Source organism: Aquila chrysaetos, chromosome 16 (genome assembly GCF_900496995.4).
Source record: "Aquila chrysaetos chrysaetos chromosome 16, bAquChr1.4, whole genome shotgun sequence".
NCBI lineage: Eukaryota > Metazoa > Chordata > Aves > Accipitriformes > Accipitridae > Aquila > Aquila chrysaetos.
The window spans coordinates 11,221,118-11,243,979 of NC_044019.1; the positions used below are offsets into that span (position 1 = coordinate 11,221,118).

General features: G+C 53.9%; 1 protein-coding gene across 1 annotated transcript in view; it reads left to right on the forward strand.

The window, feature by feature from the left end:
* Positions 1-22,862, forward strand: part of LOC115352081 (mucin-5AC-like) — a 51,311-nt gene that overhangs the window by 15,618 nt on the left and 12,831 nt on the right. Inside the window, 12 exon segments of the mRNA XM_041129342.1 lie at positions 149-328; positions 838-1,077; positions 1,651-1,807; positions 2,401-2,529; positions 2,878-3,019; positions 4,285-4,328; positions 4,428-4,631; positions 5,922-13,145; positions 13,232-13,990; positions 14,065-14,567; positions 14,645-15,993; positions 15,995-22,782. Coding sequence (XP_040985276.1) covers positions 149-328; positions 838-1,077; positions 1,651-1,807; positions 2,401-2,529; positions 2,878-3,019; positions 4,285-4,328; positions 4,428-4,631; positions 5,922-13,145; positions 13,232-13,990; positions 14,065-14,567; positions 14,645-15,993; positions 15,995-22,782 — 17,719 coding nt within the window.

Genomic DNA, 22,862 nt, shown 5'->3' on the forward strand with positions numbered 1-22,862 from the left:
TCTAAAGAGAAATTGCTTAACATGAGGTTGTTTAATAGAATCATTTTGATGATAGAGTTGTTATTTCAGTAACAGTTACTGGTAATATATAAAACTGTACCCAATAGGTGACTTTTTTAATTGGTCTCTTTTTCTTTTCCTGTCTTAGAACTATGAGCTGGTACTCAGTGATGGACACTCTGATGTCATCCAGAGGACACCTGGAGGAAAAATGCCATTCCAAATCCGTTCCATGGGTATCTACCTGGTGGTTGACACTACTGTTGGCCTGATACTCATGTGGGACAAGAAAACCAGTATATTCATCAAACTTAGTCCCAGCTTTCAGGTACATTTTAAAATCCAAAACCTGGATAAAATTATTTCTGAAACATATTCATGTTATCTCTCAAATGAAAAAAAAAAAAAAGGAAATTTAGGCTGTAACTGGAAGACTGAAAGAGCAGCAATTGCATTTTATTATCCTTGTAGTGTTGACTTATGTTGTGTATTACACATTTTCCTTAAATTAAATTATTCAGCAATGGCACAAGAGCAAATACATAGTAGCTTTCTTCATGAAAAGCCCTCACTGAAGAAGTATGTTCAGGATTAGGTAAAACTAATTAGCTCAATACTAAGAACAAAAACCATGAGTCTACTCTGCTTCCTATCCTTATCCGTCCTGACAATGTTAGAGACATCCCTTCATGAAAGATATTTTATGAAAGTGTCCAAGACTGTTAATGAAGAGGCCCAGATAATCTTAAATAAGATCCATCCTGAGGTCTGTTACTTGCGGATACTAAGAAACTGTACCTTACTAATCTTTGTCATTTTGTGTTTATCCCCGTGCAGGGACATGTCTGTGGACTTTGCGGAAACTATGATGGCAATGGAAATAATGACTTCACTACTCGCAGTCAGTCTGTGGTAGGAAATGTGCTGGAGTTTGCCAATAGCTGGAAAGTGTCTTCTAATTGCCCAAATGCCAATCGTACCAAGGACCCATGCACTGCGAACCCATATAGGAAAGCCTGGGCACAAAAGCAATGCAGCATCATTACCAGTGAAGTGTTTACCAAGTGTCACTCCCAGGTATGACAAAAACTTCAGTCTTAAATTCTCTTGAGCAAGAGATTACATTAATTTTTATGTGGGATAGCTGAAAAATGCACTAAAATACACTTTGTCATCCTTGACAAAGTGAAGTCAGATCAAGTTCCAGGAAGACTGCATAGAAAGTATTTTCAGTTTCATTTTCTCAGCTTGTGCCTTGAATTAGTGCACTAAAGAAATTGATAGTTATGGGGTTTTTAATAGAAGGGACAACCACAGATAAATCTCAGGTTATGTTTATTTTCTAATGGCATCATTTTCTACTAATATATATATATATGACTATGTGCTAGCTTGTAGTAATGTAACAGTATTCTTTCTGCAAATGTATCTTCAACACCAAATAGTTCTTAGCATTACAACTTATTAGTAATAGCTTTATTCTACATTTTCCTCTTGATTTTTTCAAAGCATTCTCATGGTTTCTTCCTCTCTTATCTTTCTCACACATATAGAGTTGTCAGTTTCAGATATTTTATTCAGCTTTTTAGGACAGTGAATGCCTTTTCAAAGAGGACAAGTGCATGAAAACTCAAATGTTTTCTCCAACAGGTTGAACCAAATGAATATTATCAAGCATGCGTGGATGATGCTTGTGCCTGCGACACTGGAGGAGACTGTGAATGTTTCTGTACAGCAGTGGCTGCCTATGCTCAAGCATGCAATGAGCTGGACATCTGCATTTCATGGAGAACTCCATCCATTTGTCGTGAGTTTCACCCTACTTCTTTCTGAAGGGGTCAGAGGGAAAGAAAACAGAAAAGAAAAAAAGAAAAGCAAGTAGAAACTAAAAAGAAGGATAAAATTGTATTTGTAAGAGGTACTGCTGTATTCTAAAAACAGCAAAAAAACCCCCCACAAAGCATTTTGGGTAAATCACTGGAAGCCAATCCATCTTCTTAAAATTAAACCATTGATAGTAACTTTACCAGTGGTGTCATTAGTGTCTGATTTACTTGTCAATCATGATACACAACTGGTGAACTATAATATTATATTACACTCCCACCTGTCTACATCAGGCTTAGTGTGAATAAATATTAGTGCATACTAGCTAAAATCAGTGATTCAATTAATTGATTTTTTTATGGTTAATGTGTAGCTCTGTTTCTATGCTTTATAACACTATTGGTGTCAAAAGGTGGTAGAAGTGTAACAACTGTATTAAATTAGAAATAAGACAATATACTGTTCACCACCTATGTGATTATGCTGATCACCTGGGATTTTTACCCAGAAAAACTGAAAGACTGTAGAGCAAAAAGATCAAAGGTCTTTTTCTGTCATTTCTTCTTCCTCTAGCTCTGTTCTGTGATTACTACAATCCACAAGGGGAATGTGAGTGGCACTACAAGCCATGTGGAGCCCCTTGTATGAAGACCTGCTATAATCCGAGCGGGAACTGCCTTCATGAGTTGAGAGGTTTGGAAGGTAAACATAATTATGCACATCTCATTCTACTTATAAAAAGCTAAAATGTAATATGATTAACAAAATTTATATTGCTCAGTGTATGACATGTTTATGTTAGAAATTACAAGAAGAGATTTTCTAATTAGTATCTTACTCCCTCATGGATCATGACCTTTTTTGGAGTGAAGATGAGGACAAAATGCTCCAAAGCTTAATGTGTAGTCAAAGGAATAGCAGTAACAGTGTCTGAAATTCCACTTACTGTATGGGATAATTTGGGGAAAGCAGATATAAGCAGAGTATAGAGTTACTTCTACTTGTGAAAGGCCTAGTGTCAACATAACTCTCTTTTTTTTTTTATTGCAGGCTGCTATCCACACTGTCCAAAGAATAAGCCCTATTTTGATGAAGAAACCATGACGTGTGTTTCTAATTGTGGTTGTTATGAAAATGGAAAAAATTACAAACCAGGAATGCAGATGCCTTCAAAGCAGAATTGTCAATCATGGTAGGATTAGTAAAGATTTTTAAATGTTGAGTTTAAAGTTGTGGAACATAATTCATCATGCATTAAGTTTTTCATTGCCAACAGGAACTAGGCCAGTCATAGGCTGCTGAATAATGTCTAATTTTCTTCTGTTCCCAGGAACTTAAATGATGATATGGTGAAACATTTTACCATAGAGAGATTAATTTACTATTTATTCTGTACTCTTATTAAAGTACCTTTAAATTATTATTATTATCATTATTAAATTAAGTAAAAACAAAAGAATAATAGTGAAGACAAGAGTCTGAAAACTTTTATTAAGATATCCCTAAAACCATTATGTGAAATTATATAGAAGTTAGCAGGCAAATAATCTTCATTGTTTTGAGTTTGTTTCTGTTATTGCACTGGTCCTTGCATATTTGCAACAGTCAGCAAGTATTCCCCACATTCTGTCAGAATTGATGACGTTGGGACAAGTGCTACTAAGCCTTCTATCAAGTAGCACAAAGTTAGAAGAACCAGTTGTGAAGCAGTTAACACCTGTCCTATGATACCTTTAAAGTAGCTACACTTGAATACTGTAAGCAGTGTAGTCAGGATTGCAAAGAGCTTAGCATGAAGCCCATTGGAGCTAATCCAACTTTCATGGCATGTTTTGCAGTTCATATACAGCTTTGCCTGCATTGTCTATGTCATGAACAGCACTAAGCCTAAACTGTTAGATACATATCTATATTTACTTAAGTTCATTCAGTCTATAGATGCCCTCAGTCACTGTAAATAAACATATCAAGATTCAGTTCTTAACAGATAATAGATAAATTCCCTTTAGAAACAGAATGCATTCTTGCATCTTTTGGAAGTCTGATGGAAATTCACTGTGTAGACAAACTCAACATCCGTGATACAGTGATCCTTTCTCAAATGATACATTTACTGCACTTTCCCTTCCAAAAAATAAGTATAGCTATTGGGGAGGTAAGAACATTTCAGATTACCCATGCCCACATCTTTGCCCAGTCCCCAAAAGCACCAATAAGGATACTGCATGTTTAGTATGCTGGCATAGAAGAGTTGCCTTTCTTGCCAGAAAACTGAGTGATCCTACCTAACCTGAATTTGTACAGCAGAACTGAATATCTAACTCAGAGAAGACAAGGTCCTTCTACATGTAAACACACAATGAACAGCAAAGGAAGGGTAGAAAAAAATTGAAACACTAGAATGATGTCATGAACCAATATATTCACATTCATCATCTCCTTTTTTCTCTTTTCCAGTGAATGCACAAATCATGGCAAAAAATGCAAATATGATGAATATGGTATGTTGACAAAGTTGGTTTTATCTGAATAGGATGCATTTGAGGCACTCTGCTCTGTGTTTTGGATACCAAGGAATATCACTCTCTTTTGATTTACAGAATGTGTCTGTATTTATGAGGGACAGAAATACAACTATAAAGATGTGATCTACAATACTACAGATGGCACAGGAGGGTGTATTGTTGCAATCTGTGGTCCCAATGGAACTCTTCAGAGAGTTGTCTATGAATGTCCAATCTCAACATCACCCACAACAACGACGTTTCACTTCAGCACTACGCCACCTGCCACTACTTCCTCAGGTACATCCTTTACAGCCCATAAGAGCGTATTCTGTTCAGTAGGGAGTAAAATATAGCTACAAAACCATGCCCACACTCACAACATAAATGAATTAATACAACCTCAAAATAAATTACAGTCTCATTTGTTATTAGCATTTGGTTTCAGTCAGTGTTTGGTTACCAAATACAAGGAAATAAACATAGAAAATAAAACCACTTCTGAAACACCAAAATGGTAACCACTGCACACTGGTTCGATACTATTATTTTGCTTATCTTCACAGTGAACGATAAAAAACAGTATCAGATTTATTATCTGTAATTGTAACTATTTCTATATCTGGAATAATCTTTACTGAACAAATAATTCATTATTTTTCCTATTAAATTACAGAATTATTACTTTCTGTAAAATTCCTGGTAGTGTTCATTGTATTGATAATTGCAGTACTAAGTAGATTGCTCAGATATTGGCACTGAGATACTGACATTTTAATTTCTAGAATTCCTGTTCAGCATTCTTCAGGCTGGCAATCTCTAATTACTATGGGTGCATGTTGTTTAATAAAATAAGTATTCAATACAAAATTTAGAACTACAAGTTTTGAAATCACAGAAACCATCAGCACTGCTGGAATTCATCAGCTGTTTTCCAGCCATTTCACAATGAGAATTCACCTGCAAAAGCTTACGGACTGCTCTCCAACCAATAAATGGTTTTGTAAGACCAGAGCTGAAGTACAAAGTGTAGGGGTGCTAATAATGCTGCATCAGATATCTTTTACGTCAAATGGAGGAGCAAAGACAATGCAGCATATTACATGAGAAGTCAACTCATTCCGAAGAGAAGGAAAAAAAAAAAAAGTACCTATGAATCCTGATGCATAGACTAAATCTTATTTTTTCCACTGGATTTGAATCAGGTTTTGACATTCCAGAGAGACTAGTAAATATTGACTCAAGACACAAACTAAGCAATCACACTGATTGAAATGTAAAAAAATGAGAGGGTTTTTTTTTACCCCCAATGTGTATAAATTAAGCCAGAGACTTATTTCAGCACTTTGTAAAAGGTAATTAACATTCACTTGACAAGTGACAGGTCTAAGCACATCAGTACATTAAATTGCTGGGTGATGGATTTTCTGTTCTACTTCATATTACTTAAGTACACTAAACTGATGCACTACAGGTTCACAATGGCAGCAAATGACCTTAGGAGAATTTTCAGCCCATTTAATATAATAAAAAGAATATCTACAGGAATTTATTTTAAGTTTTGTGGTCTCTTCTTTTTCTCTTTTACAGTGTCACCAACTACATCAGTATGTGTTTATGAAGTCTGTCAGTGGTCAGAATGGTATGATGGGAGTATGCAAACCCCTGGCTACGATGGTGGAGATTTTGAAACATTTGATGATTTGAGAGCTAAAGGTTATGAAGTCTGTAAAGCTCCACGGGCTGTTCAGTGCAGAGCAGAGAAATTCCCTAATATACCACTGAAAGACCTTGGCCAAAAAGTAGAATGCAGTACAACAGCTGGCCTCATATGTTACAACAAAGACCAAAATTCAACAATGTGCAACAACTATGAAATCAGAATCTTATGCTGTATTTTTGTACCATGCTCTTCCACAACACATTTCAGCACATCAACACCAATCACAGCTGCAGCTAAAAGCACAGAAACTACATCATTTCCTAGCACTAGACCATCACCAGTTACTACAACTTCTGAAAGTACAACATTCACACCTTCAGCTACTAAAGAAACAGCCCCAAGCACAACTGAAATTACAAGACCTGTCACCACTTCTTCCACAATTCCTCTTTGCATTAAAGAAGAATGTTACTGGACAATGTGGTATGATGTCAGCTATCCAGGGTCGGGATACAATGATGGAGATTTTGATACAATTGAAAAAATAAAAAAAGAGGGATATAAAGTTTGTGATAATAGAAAAGCTGTCGAATGCAGAGCAGTAAGGTTCCCTAATACACCATATCCCCTTCTGGAGCAACACATAACATGTAATACAGAAGAAGGCTTGATATGCTACAATAAAGACCAACTACCACCCATCTGCTATAACTATGAAATAAGATTTAAATGCTGCACAAATGTAACAGTACCATGCGAGACAACTACAGCGCCCCATAAAACTACAGAAAAACCAAAAACAACCTGGATTATTTCAAAAACTTCAACCATATCACCCATAGAACTAACGACAACACCACACTTAGAAACCAAACATAAGACAACTCCACTACCAACAACTCCACCAAAAACAGAACATATTCATGTAAGAACTACATCACCACCTACGACACACACCCAAACTCAAACAAAGACCACAAAACCCACAAGCCCCATGCCGACACCTACCGTATCCTCCACCGCCGTGACCTCCACCACCACCACCACCACCACCCAGTCCACTACCACCTGTGAACCCGAAGTGTGCTCCTGGAGCGAATGGTTCGACGTCGACTTCCCCTCCTCGGGGCCCAGCCAGGGAGACTTTGAAACCTACCAGCACATCCGGGCCGCCGGGAAGGAAGTCTGTCAGCAGCCAAAGGAAATCGAGTGCCGGGCGGAGGACTACCCCGACGTTTCCATCCAGTCAATCGGACAGGTCGTGCAGTGCGACGTCCACTTTGGACTGGTGTGCAAGAACGAAGACCAGGCTGGCAAATTTAAGATGTGCCTCAACTACAAGATCCGCGTCCTCTGCTGCAGCCCTAACGACAATTGCCCAAGCAGCACCGCCTTGCCCACCACCAGCCCCACCACCACCACCACCCGCAGATCAACCAGCACCGCCCCGACCTCCACCACAGTCACGACCTCCACCTCCACGCCCTACTCCTCCACCACGCTGCCCACCTCCTCGGAAACCACGCCGCAAACTTCCACCACCACCACCGGCCCCACGCCGACACCTACCGTATCCTCCACCGGCGTGACCTCCACCACCACCACCACCACCACCCAGTCCACTACCACCTGTGAACCCGAAGTGTGCTCCTGGAGCGAATGGTTCGACGTCGACTTCCCCTCCTCGGGGCCCAGCCAGGGAGACTTTGAAACCTACCAGCACATCCGGGCCGCCGGGAAGGAAGTCTGTCAGCAGCCAAAGGAAATCGAGTGCCGGGCGGAGGACTACCCCGACGTTTCCATCCAGTCAATCGGACAGGTCGTGCAGTGCGACGTCCACTTTGGACTGGTGTGCAAGAACGAAGACCAGGCTGGCAAATTTAAGATGTGCCTCAACTACAAGATCCGCGTCCTCTGCTGCAGCCCTAACGACAATTGCCCAAGCAGCACCGCCTTGCCCACCACCAGCCCCACCACCACCACCACCCGCAGATCAACCAGCACCGCCCCGACCTCCACCACAGTCACGACCTCCACCTCCACGCCCTACTCCTCCACCACGCTGCCCACCTCCTCGGAAACCACGCCGCAAACTTCCACCACCACCACCGGCCCCACGCCGACACCTACCGTATCCTCCACCGGCGTGACCTCCACCACCACCACCCAGTCCACTACCACCTGTGAACCCGAAGTGTGCTCCTGGAGCGAATGGTTCGACGTCGACTTCCCCTCCTCGGGGCCCAGCCAGGGAGACTTTGAAACCTACCAGCACATCCGGGCCGCCGGGAAGGAAGTCTGTCAGCAGCCAAAGGAAATCGAGTGCCGGGCGGAGGACTACCCTGACGTTTCCATCCAGTCAATCGGACAGGTCGTGCAGTGCGACGTCCACTTTGGACTGGTGTGCAAGAACGAAGACCAGGCTGGCAAATTTAAGATGTGCCTCAACTACAAGATCCGCGTCCTCTGCTGCAGCCCTAACGACAATTGCCCAAGCAGCACCGCCTTGCCCACCACCAGCCCCACCACCACCACCACCCGCAGATCAACCAGCACCGCCCCGACCTCCACCACAGTCACGACCTCCACCTCCACGCCCTACTCCTCCACCACGCTGCCCACCTCCTCGGAAACCACGCCGCAAACTTCCACCACCACCACCGGCCCCACGCCGACACCTACCGTATCCTCCACCGCCGTGACCTCCACCACCACCACCCAGTCCACTACCACCTGTGAACCCGAAGTGTGCTCCTGGAGCGAATGGTTCGACGTCGACTTCCCCTCCTCGGGGCCCAGCCAGGGAGACTTTGAAACCTACCAGCACATCCGGGCCGCCGGGAAGGAAGTCTGTCAGCAGCCAAAGGAAATCGAGTGCCGGGCGGAGGACTACCCCGACGTTTCCATCCAGTCAATCGGACAGGTCGTGCAGTGCGACGTCCACTTTGGACTGGTGTGCAAGAACGAAGACCAGGCTGGCAAATTTAAGATGTGCCTCAACTACAAGATCCGCGTCCTCTGCTGCAGCCCTAACGACAATTGCCCAAGCAGCACCGCCTTGCCCACCACCAGCCCCACCACCACCACCACCACCCGCAGATCAACCAGCACCGCCCCGACCTCCACCACAGTCACGACCTCCACCTCCACGCCCTACTCCTCCACCACGCTGCCCACCTCCTCGGAAACCACGCCGCAAACTTCCACCACCACCACCGGCCCCACGCCGACACCTACCGTATCCTCCACCGGCGTGACCTCCACCACCACCACCACCACCACCCAGTCCACTACCACCTGTGAACCCGAAGTGTGCTCCTGGAGCGAATGGTTCGACGTCGACTTCCCCTCCTCGGGGCCCAGCCAGGGAGACTTTGAAACCTACCAGCACATCCGGGCCGCCGGGAAGGAAGTCTGTCAGCAGCCAAAGGAAATCGAGTGCCGGGCGGAGGACTACCCTGACGTTTCCATCCAGTCAATCGGACAGGTCGTGCAGTGCGACGTCCACTTTGGACTGGTGTGCAAGAACGAAGACCAGGCTGGCAAATTTAAGATGTGCCTCAACTACAAGATCCGCGTCCTCTGCTGCAGCCCTAACGACAATTGCCCAAGCAGCACCGCCTTGCCCACCACCAGCCCCACCACCACCACCACCACCCGCAGATCAACCAGCACCGCCCCGACCTCCACCACAGTCACGACCTCCACCTCCACGCCCTACTCCTCCACCACGCTGCCCACCTCCTCGGAAACCACGCCGCAAACTTCCACCACCACCACCGGCCCCACGCCGACACCTACCGTATCCTCCACCGCCGTGACCTCCACCACCACCACCCAGTCCACTACCACCTGTGAACCCGAAGTGTGCTCCTGGAGCGAATGGTTCGACGTCGACTTCCCCTCCTCGGGGCCCAGCCAGGGAGACTTTGAAACCTACCAGCACATCCGGGCCGCCGGGAAGGAAGTCTGTCAGCAGCCAAAGGAAATCGAGTGCCGGGCGGAGGACTACCCCGACGTTTCCATCCAGTCAATCGGACAGGTCGTGCAGTGCGACGTCCACTTTGGACTGGTGTGCAAGAACGAAGACCAGGCTGGCAAATTTAAGATGTGCCTCAACTACAAGATCCGCGTCCTCTGCTGCAGCCCTAACGACAATTGCCCAAGCAGCACCGCCTTGCCCACCACCAGCCCCACCACCACCACCACCACCCGCAGATCAACCAGCACCGCCCCGACCTCCACCACAGTCACGACCTCCACCTCCACGCCCTACTCCTCCACCACGCTGCCCACCTCCTCGGAAACCACGCCGCAAACTTCCACCACCACCACCGGCCCCACGCCGACACCTACCGTATCCTCCACCGCCGTGACCTCCACCACCACCACCCAGTCCACTACCACCTGTGAACCCGAAGTGTGCTCCTGGAGCGAATGGTTCGACGTCGACTTCCCCTCCTCGGGGCCCAGCCAGGGAGACTTTGAAACCTACCAGCACATCCGGGCCGCCGGGAAGGAAGTCTGTCAGCAGCCAAAGGAAATCGAGTGCCGGGCGGAGGACTACCCCGACGTTTCCATCCAGTCAATCGGACAGGTCGTGCAGTGCGACGTCCACTTTGGACTGGTGTGCAAGAACGAAGACCAGGCTGGCAAATTTAAGATGTGCCTCAACTACAAGATCCGCGTCCTCTGCTGCAGCCCTAACGACAATTGCCCAAGCAGCACCGCCTTGCCCACCACCAGCCCCACCACCACCACCACCACCCGCAGATCAACCAGCACCGCCCCGACCTCCACCACAGTCACGACCTCCACCTCCACGCCCTACTCCTCCACCACGCTGCCCACCTCCTCGGAAACCACGCCGCAAACTTCCACCACCACCACCGGCCCCACGCCGACACCTACCGTATCCTCCACCGGCGTGACCTCCACCACCACCACCACCACCACCCAGTCCACTACCACCTGTGAACCCGAAGTGTGCTCCTGGAGCGAATGGTTCGACGTCGACTTCCCCTCCTCGGGGCCCAGCCAGGGAGACTTTGAAACCTACCAGCACATCCGGGCCGCCGGGAAGGAAGTCTGTCAGCAGCCAAAGGAAATCGAGTGCCGGGCGGAGGACTACCCTGACGTTTCCATCCAGTCAATCGGACAGGTCGTGCAGTGCGACGTCCACTTTGGACTGGTGTGCAAGAACGAAGACCAGGCTGGCAAATTTAAGATGTGCCTCAACTACAAGATCCGCGTCCTCTGCTGCAGCCCTAACGACAATTGCCCAAGCAGCACCGCCTTGCCCACCACCAGCCCCACCACCACCACCACCACCCGCAGATCAACCAGCACCGCCCCGACCTCCACCACAGTCACGACCTCCACCTCCACGCCCTACTCCTCCACCACGCTGCCCACCTCCTCGGAAACCACGCCGCAAACTTCCACCACCACCACCGGCCCCACGCCGACACCTACCGTATCCTCCACCGCCGTGACCTCCACCACCACCACCCAGTCCACTACCACCTGTGAACCCGAAGTGTGCTCCTGGAGCGAATGGTTCGACGTCGACTTCCCCTCCTCGGGGCCCAGCCAGGGAGACTTTGAAACCTACCAGCACATCCGGGCCGCCGGGAAGGAAGTCTGTCAGCAGCCAAAGGAAATCGAGTGCCGGGCGGAGGACTACCCCGACGTTTCCATCCAGTCAATCGGACAGGTCGTGCAGTGCGACGTCCACTTTGGACTGGTGTGCAAGAACGAAGACCAGGCTGGCAAATTTAAGATGTGCCTCAACTACAAGATCCGCGTCCTCTGCTGCAGCCCTAACGACAATTGCCCAAGCAGCACCGCCTTGCCCACCACCAGCCCCACCACCACCACCACCACCCGCAGATCAACCAGCACCGCCCCGACCTCCACCACAGTCACGACCTCCACCTCCACGCCCTACTCCTCCACCATGCTGCCCACCTCCTCGGAAACCACGCCGCAAACTTCCACCACCACCACCGGCCCCACGCCGACACCTACCGTATCCTCCACCGCCGTGACCTCCACCACCACCACCACCACCACCCAGTCCACTACCACCTGTGAACCCGAAGTGTGCTCCTGGAGCGAATGGTTCGACGTCGACTTCCCCTCCTCGGGGCCCAGCCAGGGAGACTTTGAAACCTACCAGCACATCCGGGCCGCCGGGAAGGAAGTCTGTCAGCAGCCAAAGGAAATCGAGTGCCGGGCGGAGGACTACCCCGACGTTTCCATCCAGTCAATCGGACAGGTCGTGCAGTGCGACGTCCACTTTGGACTGGTGTGCAAGAACGAAGACCAGGCTGGCAAATTTAAGATGTGCCTCAACTACAAGATCCGCGTCCTCTGCTGCAGCCCTAACGACAATTGCCCAAGCAGCACCGCCTTGCCCACCACCAGCCCCACCACCACCACCACCACCCGCAGATCAACCAGCACCGCCCCGACCTCCACCACAGTCACGACCTCCACCTCCACGCCCTACTCCTCCACCACGCTGCCCACCTCCTCGGAAACCACGCCGCAAACTTCCACCACCACCACCGGCCCCACGCCGACACCTACCGTATCCTCCACCGGCGTGACCTCCACCACCACCACCCAGTCCACTACCACCTGTGAACCCGAAGTGTGCTCCTGGAGCGAATGGTTCGACGTCGACTTCCCCTCCTCGGGGCCCAGCCAGGGAGACTTTGAAACCTACCAGCACATCCGGGCCGCCGGGAAGGAAGTCTGTCAGCAGCCAAAGGAAATCGAGTGCCGGGCGGAGGACTACCCCGACGTTTCCATCCAGTCAATCGGACAGGTCGTGCAGTGCGACGTCCACTTTGGACTGGTGTGCAAGAACGAAGACCAGGCTGGCAAATTTAAGATGTGCCTCAACTACAAGATCCGCGTCCTCTGCTGCAGCCCTAACGACAATTGCCCAAGCAGCACCGCCTTGCCCACCACCAGCCCCACCACCACCACCACCACCCGCAGATCAACCAGCACCCGCCCCGACCTCCACCACAGTCACGACCTCCACCTCCACGCCCTACTCCTCCACCACGCTGCCCACCTCCTCGGAAACCACGCCGCAAACTTCCACCACCACCACCGGCCCCACGCCGACACCTACCGTATCCTCCACCGGCGTGACCTCCACCACCACCACCACCACCACCCAGTCCACTACCACCTGTGAACCCGAAGTGTGCTCCTGGAGCGAATGGTTCGACGTCGACTTCCCCTCCTCGGGGCCCAGCCAGGGAGACTTTGAAACCTACCAGCACATCCGGGCCGCCGGGAAGGAAGTCTGTCAGCAGCCAAAGGAAATCGAGTGCCGGGCGGAGGACTACCCCCGACGTTTCCATCCAGTCAATCGGACAGGTCGTGCAGTGCGACGTCCACTTTGGACTGGTGTGCAAGAACGAAGACCAGGCTGGCAAATTTAAGATGTGCCTCAACTACAAGATCCGCGTCCTCTGCTGCAGCCCTAACGACAATTGCCCAAGCAGCACCGCCTTGCCCACCACCAGCCCCACCACCACCACCACCACCCGCAGATCAACCAGCACCGCCCCGACCTCCACCACAGTCACGACCTCCACCTCCACGCCCTACTCCTCCACCACGCTGCCCACCTCCTCGGAAACCACGCCGCAAACTTCCACCACCACCACCGGCCCCACGCCGACACCTACCGTATCCTCCACCGGCGTGACCTCCACCACCACCACCACCACCACCCAGTCCACTACCACCTGTGAACCCGAAGTGTGCTCCTGGAGCGAATGGTTCGACGTCGACTTCCCCTCCTCGGGGCCCAGCCAGGGAGACTTTGAAACCTACCAGCACATCCGGGCCGCCGGGAAGGAAGTCTGTCAGCAGCCAAAGGAAATCGAGTGCCGGGCGGAGGACTACCCCCGACGTTTCCATCCAGTCAATCGGACAGGTCGTGCAGTGCGACGTCCACTTTGGACTGGTGTGCAAGAACGAAGACCAGGCTGGCAAATTTAAGATGTGCCTCAACTACAAGATCCGCGTCCTCTGCTGCAGCCCTAACGACAATTGCCCAAGCAGCACCGCCTTGCCCACCACCAGCCCCACCACCACCACCACCACCCGCAGATCAACCAGCACCGCCCCGACCTCCACCACAGTCACGACCTCCACCTCCACGCCCTACTCCTCCACCACGCTGCCCACCTCCTCGGAAACCACGCCGCAAACTTCCACCACCACCACCGGCCCCACGCCGACACCTACCGTATCCTCCCACCGGCGTGACCTCCACCACCACCACCCAGTCCACTACCACCTGTGAACCCGAAGTGTGCTCCTGGAGCGAATGGTTCGACGTCGACTTCCCCTCCTCGGGGCCCAGCCAGGGAGACTTTGAAACCTACCAGCACATCCGGGCCGCCGGGAAGGAAGTCTGTCAGCAGCCAAAGGAAATCGAGTGCCGGGCGGAGGACTACCCCGACGTTTCCATCCAGTCAATCGGACAGGTCGTGCAGTGCGACGTCCACTTTGGACTGGTGTGCAAGAACGAAGACCAGGCTGGCAAATTTAAGATGTGCCTCAACTACAAGATCCGCGTCCTCTGCTGCAGCCCTAACGACAATTGCCCAAGCAGCACCGCCTTGCCCACCACCAGCCCCCACCACCACCACCACCACCCGCAGATCAACCAGCACCGCCCCGACCTCCACCACAGTCACGACCTCCACCTCCACGCCCTACTCCTCCACCACGCTGCCCACCTCCTCGGAAACCACGCCGCAAACTTCCACCACCACCACCGGCCCCCACGCCGACACCTACCGTATCCTCCACCGCCGTGACCTCCACCACCACCACCCAGTCCACTACCACCTGTGAACCCGAAGTGTGCTCCTGGAGCGAATGGTTCGACGTCGACTTCCCCTCCTCGGGGCCCAGCCAGGGAGACTTTGAAACCTACCAGCACATCCGGGCCGCCGGGAAGGAAGTCTGTCAGCAGCCAAAGGAAATCGAGTGCCGGGCGGAGGACTACCCTGACGTTTCCATCCAGTCAATCGGACAGGTCGTGCAGTGCGACGTCCACTTTGGACTGGTGTGCAAGAACGAAGACCAGGCTGGCAAATTTAAGATGTGCCTCAACTACAAGATCCGCGTCCTCTGCTGCAGCCCTAACGACAATTGCCCAAGCAGCACCGCCTTGCCCACCACCAGCCCCACCACCACCACCACCACCCGCAGATCAACCAGCACCGCCCCGACCTCCACCACAGTCACGACCTCCACCTCCACGCCCTACTCCTCCACCACGCTGCCCACCTCCTCGGAAACCACGCCGCAAACTTCCACCACCACCACCGGCCCCACGCCGACACCTACCGTATCCTCCACCGGCGTGACCTCCACCACCACCACCACCACCACCCAGTCCACTACCACCTGTGAACCCGAAGTGTGCTCCTGGAGCGAATGGTTCGACGTCGACTTCCCCTCCTCGGGGCCCAGCCAGGGAGACTTTGAAACCTACCAGCACATCCGGGCCGCCGGGAAGGAAGTCTGTCAGCAGCCAAAGGAAATCGAGTGCCGGGCGGAGGACTACCCCGACGTTTCCATCCAGTCAATCGGACAGGTCGTGCAGTGCGACGTCCACTTTGGACTGGTGTGCAAGAACGAAGACCAGGCTGGCAAATTTAAGATGTGCCTCAACTACAAGATCCGCGTCCTCTGCTGCAGCCCTAACGACAATTGCCCAAGCAGCACCGCCTTGCCCACCACCAGCCCCACCACCACCACCACCACCCGCAGATCAACCAGCACCGCCCCGACCTCCACCACAGTCACGACCTCCACCTCCACGCCCTACTCCTCCACCACGCTGCCCACCTCCTCGGAAACCACGCCGCAAACTTCCACCACCACCACCGGCCCCACGCCGACACCTACCGTATCCTCCACCGGCGTGACCTCCACCACCACCACCCCAGTCCACTACCACCTGTGAACCCGAAGTGTGCTCCTGGAGCGAATGGTTCGACGTCGACTTCCCCTCCTCGGGGCCCAGCCAGGGAGACTTTGAAACCTACCAGCACATCCGGGCCGCCGGGAAGGAAGTCTGTCAGCAGCCAAAGGAAATCGAGTGCCGGGCGGAGGACTACCCTGACGTTTCCATCCAGTCAATCGGACAGGTCGTGCAGTGCGACGTCCACTTTGGACTGGTGTGCAAGAACGAAGACCAGGCTGGCAAATTTAAGATGTGCCTCAACTACAAGATCCGCGTCCTCTGCTGCAGCCCTAACGACAATTGCCCAAGCAGCACCGCCTTGCCCACCACCAGCCCCACCACCACCACCACCACCCGCAGATCAACCAGCACCGCCCCGACCTCCACCACAGTCACGACCTCCACCTCCACGCCCTACTCCTCCACCACGCTGCCCACCTCCTCGGAAACCACGCCGCAAACTTCCACCACCACCACCGGCCCCACGCCGACACCTACCGTATCCTCCACCGGCGTGACCTCCACCACCACCACCCAGTCCACTACCACCTGTGAACCCGAAGTGTGCTCCTGGAGCGAATGGTTCGACGTCGACTTCCCCTCCTCGGGGCCCAGCCAGGGAGACTTTGAAACCTACCAGCACATCCGGGCCGCCGGGAAGGAAGTCTGTCAGCAGCCAAAGGAAATCGAGTGCCGGGCGGAGGACTACCCCGACGTTTCCATCCAGTCAATCGGACAGGTCGTGCAGTGCGACGTCCACTTTGGACTGGTGTGCAAGAACGAAGACCAGGCTGGCAAATTTAAGATGTGCCTCAACTACAAGATCCGCGTCCTCTGCTGCAGCCCTAACGACAATTGCCCAAGCAGCACCGCCTTGCCCACCACCAGCCCCACCACCACCACCACCACCCGCAGATCAACCAGCACCGCCCCGACCTCCACCACAGTCACGACCTCCACCTCCACGCCCTACTCCTCCACCACGCTGCCCACCTCCTCGGAAACCACGCCGCAAACTTCCACCACCACCACCGGCCCCACGCCGACACCTACCGTATCCTCCACCGCCGTGACCTCCACCACCACCACCACCACCACCCAGTCCACTACCACCTGTGAACCCGAAGTGTGCTCCTGGAGCGAATGGTTCGACGTCGACTTCCCCTCCTCGGGGCCCAGCCAGGGAGACTTTGAAACCTACCAGCACATCCGGGCCGCCGGGAAGGAAGTCTGTCAGCAGCCAAAGGAAATCGAGTGCCGGGCGGAGGACTACCCCGACGTTTCCATCCAGTCAATCGGACAGGTCGTGCAGTGCGACGTCCACTTTGGACTGGTGTGCAAGAACGAAGACCAGGCTGGCAAATTTAAGATGTGCCTCAACTACAAGATCCGCGTCCTCTGCTGCAGCCCTAACGACAATTGCCCAAGCAGCACCGCCTTGCCCACCACCAGCCCCACCACCACCACCACCACCCGCAGATCAACCAGCACCGCCCCGACCTCCACCACAGTCACGACCTCCACCTCCACGCCCTACTCCTCCACCACGCTGCCCACCTCCTCGGAAACCACGCCGCAAACTTCCACCACCACCACCGGCCCCACGCCGACACCTACCGTATCCTCCACCGCCGTGACCTCCACCACCACCACCCAGTCCACTACCACCTGTGAACCCGAAGTGTGCTCCTGGAGCGAATGGTTCGACGTCGACTTCCCCTCCTCGGGGCCCAGCCAGGGAGACTTTGAAACCTACCAGCACATCCGGGCCGCCGGGAAGGAAGTCTGTCAGCAGCCAAAGGAAATCGAGTGCCGGGCGGAGGACTACCCCGACGTTTCCATCCAGTCAATCGGACAGGTCGTGCAGTGCGACGTCCACTTTGGACTGGTGTGCAAGAACGAAGACCAGGCTGGCAAATTTAAGATGTGCCTCAACTACAAGATCCGCGTCCTCTGCTGCAGCCCTAACGACAATTGCCCAAGCAGCACCGCCTTGCCCACCACCAGCCCCACCACCACCACCACCACCCGCAGATCAACCAGCACCGCCCCGACCTCCACCACAGTCACGACCTCCACCTCCACGCCCTACTCCTCCACCACGCTGCCCACCTCCTCGGAAACCACGCCGCAAACTTCCACCACCACCACCGGCCCCACGCCGACACCTACCGTATCCTCCACCGCCGTGACCTCCACCACCACCACCACCACCACCCAGTCCACTACCACCTGTGAACCCGAAGTGTGCTCCTGGAGCGAATGGTTCGACGTCGACTTCCCCTCCTCGGGGCCCAGCCAGGGAGACTTTGAAACCTACCAGCACATCCGGGCCGCCGGGAAGGAAGTCTGTCAGCAGCCAAAGGAAATCGAGTGCCGGGCGGAGGACTACCCCGACGTTTCCATCCAGTCAATCGGACAGGTCGTGCAGTGCGACGTCCACTTTGGACTGGTGTGCAAGAACGAAGACCAGGCTGGCAAATTTAAGATGTGCCTCAACTACAAGATCCGTGTCCTCTGCTGCAGCCCTAACGACAATTGCCCAAGCAGCACCGCCTTGCCCACCACCAGCCCCACCACCACCACCACCACCCGCAGATCAACCAGCACCGCCCCGACCTCCACCACAGTCACGACCTCCACCTCCACGCCCTACTCCTCCACCACGCTGCCCACCTCCTCGGAAACCACGCCGCAAACTTCCACCACCACCACCGGCCCCACGCCGACACCTACCGTATCCTCCACCGGCGTGACCTCCACCACCACCACCACCACCACCCAGTCCACTACCACCTGTGAACCCGAAGTGTGCTCCTGGAGCGAATGGTTCGACGTCGACTTCCCCTCCTCGGGGCCCAGCCAGGGAGACTTTGAAACCTACCAGCACATCCGGGCCGCCGGGAAGGAAGTCTGTCAGCAGCCAAAGGAAATCGAGTGCCGGGCGGAGGACTACCCCGACGTTTCCATCCAGTCAATCGGACAGGTCGTGCAGTGCGACGTCCACTTTGGACTGGTGTGCAAGAACGAAGACCAGGCTGGCAAATTTAAGATGTGCCTCAACTACAAGATCCGCGTCCTCTGCTGCAGCCCTAACGACAATTGCCCAAGCAGCACCGCCTTGCCCACCACCAGCCCCACCACCACCACCACCACCCGCAGATCAACCAGCACCGCCCCGACCTCCACCACAGTCACGACCTCCACCTCCACGCCCTACTCCTCCACCACGCTGCCCACCTCCTCGGAAACCACGCCGCAAACTTCCACCACCACCACCGGCCCCACGCCGACACCTACCGTATCCTCCACCGGCGTGACCTCCACCACCACCACCACCACCACCCAGTCCACTACCACCTGTGAACCCGAAGTGTGCTCCTGGAGCGAATGGTTCGACGTCGACTTCCCCTCCTCGGGGCCCAGCCAGGGAGACTTTGAAACCTACCAGCACATCCGGGCCGCCGGGAAGGAAGTCTGTCAGCAGCCAAAGGAAATCGAGTGCCGGGCGGAGGACTACCCCGACGTTTCCATCCAGTCAATCGGACAGGTCGTGCAGTGCGACGTCCACTTTGGACTGGTGTGCAAGAACGAAGACCAGGCTGGCAAATTTAAGATGTGCCTCAACTACAAGATCCGCGTCCTCTGCTGCAGCCCTAACGACAATTGCCCAAGCAGCACCGCCTTGCCCACCACCAGCCCCACCACCACCACCACCACCCGCAGATCAACCAGCACCGCCCCGACCTCCACCACAGTCACGACCTCCACCTCCACGCCCTACTCCTCCACCACGCTGCCCACCTCCTCGGAAACCACGCCGCAAACTTCCACCACCACCACCGGCCCCACGCCGACACCTACCGTATCCTCCACCGGCGTGACCTCCACCACCACCACCACCACCACCCACTCCACTACCACCTGTGAACCCGAAGTGTGCTCCTGGAGCGAATGGTTCGACGTCGACTTCCCCTCCTCGGGGCCCAGCCAGGGAGACTTTGAAACCTACCAGCACATCCGGGCCGCCGGGAAGGAAGTCTGTCAGCAGCCAAAGGAAATCGAGTGCCGGGCGGAGGACTACCCCGACGTTTCCATCCAGTCAATCGGACAGGTCGTGCAGTGCGACGTCCACTTTGGACTGGTGTGCAAGAACGAAGACCAGGCTGGCAAATTTAAGATGTGCCTCAACTACAAGATCCGCGTCCTCTGCTGCAGCCCTAACGACAATTGCCCAAGCAGCACCGCCTTGCCCACCACCAGCCCCACCACCACCACCACCACCCGCAGATCAACCAGCACTGCCCCGACCTCCACCACAGTCACGACCTCCACCTCCACGCCCTACTCCTCCACCACGCTGCCCACCTCCTCGGAAACCACGCCGCAAACTTCCACCACCACCACCGGCCCCACGCCGACACCTACCGTATCCTCCACCGCCGTGACCTCCACCACCACCACCACCACCACCCAGTCCACTACCACCTGTGAACCCGAAGTGTGCTCCTGGAGCGAATGGTTCGACGTCGACTTCCCCTCCTCGGGGCCCAGCCAGGGAGACTTTGAAACCTACCAGCACATCCGGGCCGCCGGGAAGGAAGTCTGTCAGCAGCCAAAGGAAATCGAGTGCCGGGCGGAGGACTACCCCGACGTTTCCATCCAGTCAATCGGACAGGTCGTGCAGTGCGACGTCCACTTTGGACTGGTGTGCAAGAACGAAGACCAGGCTGGCAAATTTAAGATGTGCCTCAACTACAAGATCCGCGTCCTCTGCTGCAGCCCTAACGACAATTGCCCAAGCAGCACCGCCTTGCCCACCACCAGCCCCACCACCACCACCACCACCCGCAGATCAACCAGCACCGCCCCGACCTCCACCACAGTCACGACCTCCACCTCCACGCCCTACTCCTCCACCACGCTGCCCACCTCCTCGGAAACCACGCCGCAAACTTCCACCACCACCACCGGCCCCACGCCGACACCTACCGTATCCTCCACCGCCGTGACCTCCACCACCACCACCACCACCACCCAGTCCACTACCACCTGTGAACCCGAAGTGTGCTCCTGGAGCGAATGGTTCGACGTCGACTTCCCCTCCTCGGGGCCCAGCCAGGGAGACTTTGAAACCTACCAGCACATCTGGGCCGCCGGGAAGGAAGTCTGTCAGCAGCCAAAGGAAATCGAGTGCCGGGCGGAGGACTACCCCGACGTTTCCATCCAGTCAATCGGACAGGTCGTGCAGTGCGACGTCCACTTTGGACTGGTGTGCAAGAACGAAGACCAGGCTGGCAAATTTAAGATGTGCCTCAACTACAAGATCCGCGTCCTCTGCTGCAGCCCTAACGACAATTGCCCAAGCAGCACCGCCTTGCCCACCACCAGCCCCACCACCACCACCACCCGCAGATCAACCAGCACCGCCCCGACCTCCACCACAGTCACGACCTCCACCTCCACGCCCTACTCCTCCACCACGCTGCCCACCTCCTCGGAAACCACGCCGCAAACTTCCACCACCACCACCGGCCCCACGCCGACACCTACCGTATCCTCCACCGGCGTGACCTCCACCACCACCACCCAGTCCACTACCACCTGTGAACCCGAAGTGTGCTCCTGGAGCGAATGGTTCGACGTCGACTTCCCCTCCTCGGGGCCCAGCCAGGGAGACTTTGAAACCTACCAGCACATCCGGGCCGCCGGGAAGGAAGTCTGTCAGCAGCCAAAGGAAATCGAGTGCCGGGCGGAGGACTACCCCGACGTTTCCATCCAGTCAATCGGACAGGTCGTGCAGTGCGACGTCCACTTTGGACTGGTGTGCAAGAACGAAGACCAGGCTGGCAAATTTAAGATGTGCCTCAACTACAAGATCCGCGTCCTCTGCTGCAGCCCTAACGACAATTGCCCAAGCAGCACCGCCTTGCCCACCACCAGCCCCACCACCACCACCACCACCCGCAGATCAACCAGCACCGCCCCGACCTCCACCACAGTCACGACCTCCACCTCCACGCCCTACTCCTCCACCACGCTGCCCACCTCCTCGGAAACCACGCCGCAAACTTCCACCACCACCACCGGCCCCACGCCGACACCTACCGTATCCTCCACCGCCGTGACCTCCACCACCACCACCACCACCACCCAGTCCACTACCACCTGTGAACCCGAAGTGTGCTCCTGGAGCGAATGGTTCGACGTCGACTTCCCCTCCTCGGGGCCCAGCCAGGGAGACTTTGAAACCTACCAGCACATCCGGGCCGCCGGGAAGGAAGTCTGTCAGCAGCCAAAGGAAATCGAGTGCCGGGCGGAGGACTACCCCGACGTTTCCATCCAGTCAATCGGACAGGTCGTGCAGTGCGACGTCCACTTTGGACTGGTGTGCAAGAACGAAGACCAGGCTGGCAAATTTAAGATGTGCCTCAACTACAAGATCCGCGTCCTCTGCTGCAGCCCTAACGACAATTGCCCAAGCAGCACCGCCTTGCCCACCACCAGCCCCACCACCACCACCACCACCCGCAGATCAACCAGCACCGCCCCGACCTCCACCACAGTCACGACCTCCACCTCCACGCCCTACTCCTCCACCACGCTGCCCACCTCCTCGGAAACCACGCTGCAAACTTCCACCAGCACCACCTTGCCCACCACTAGCCTTACCACCATTACTACCACATCTGAACCGTGCTGCACCAGCACTTCTTCTACCCCTGTATTAACACCCTGTTTCTGTAAAATTGGCGATTCTATTTTTTCACCTGGTTAGTTTACCTTTTTTTATTGGTCTATACATCTCCTATTTAGTTTTTTGTTTATTATTTGTCAGTAGGTTTTTCCTAAT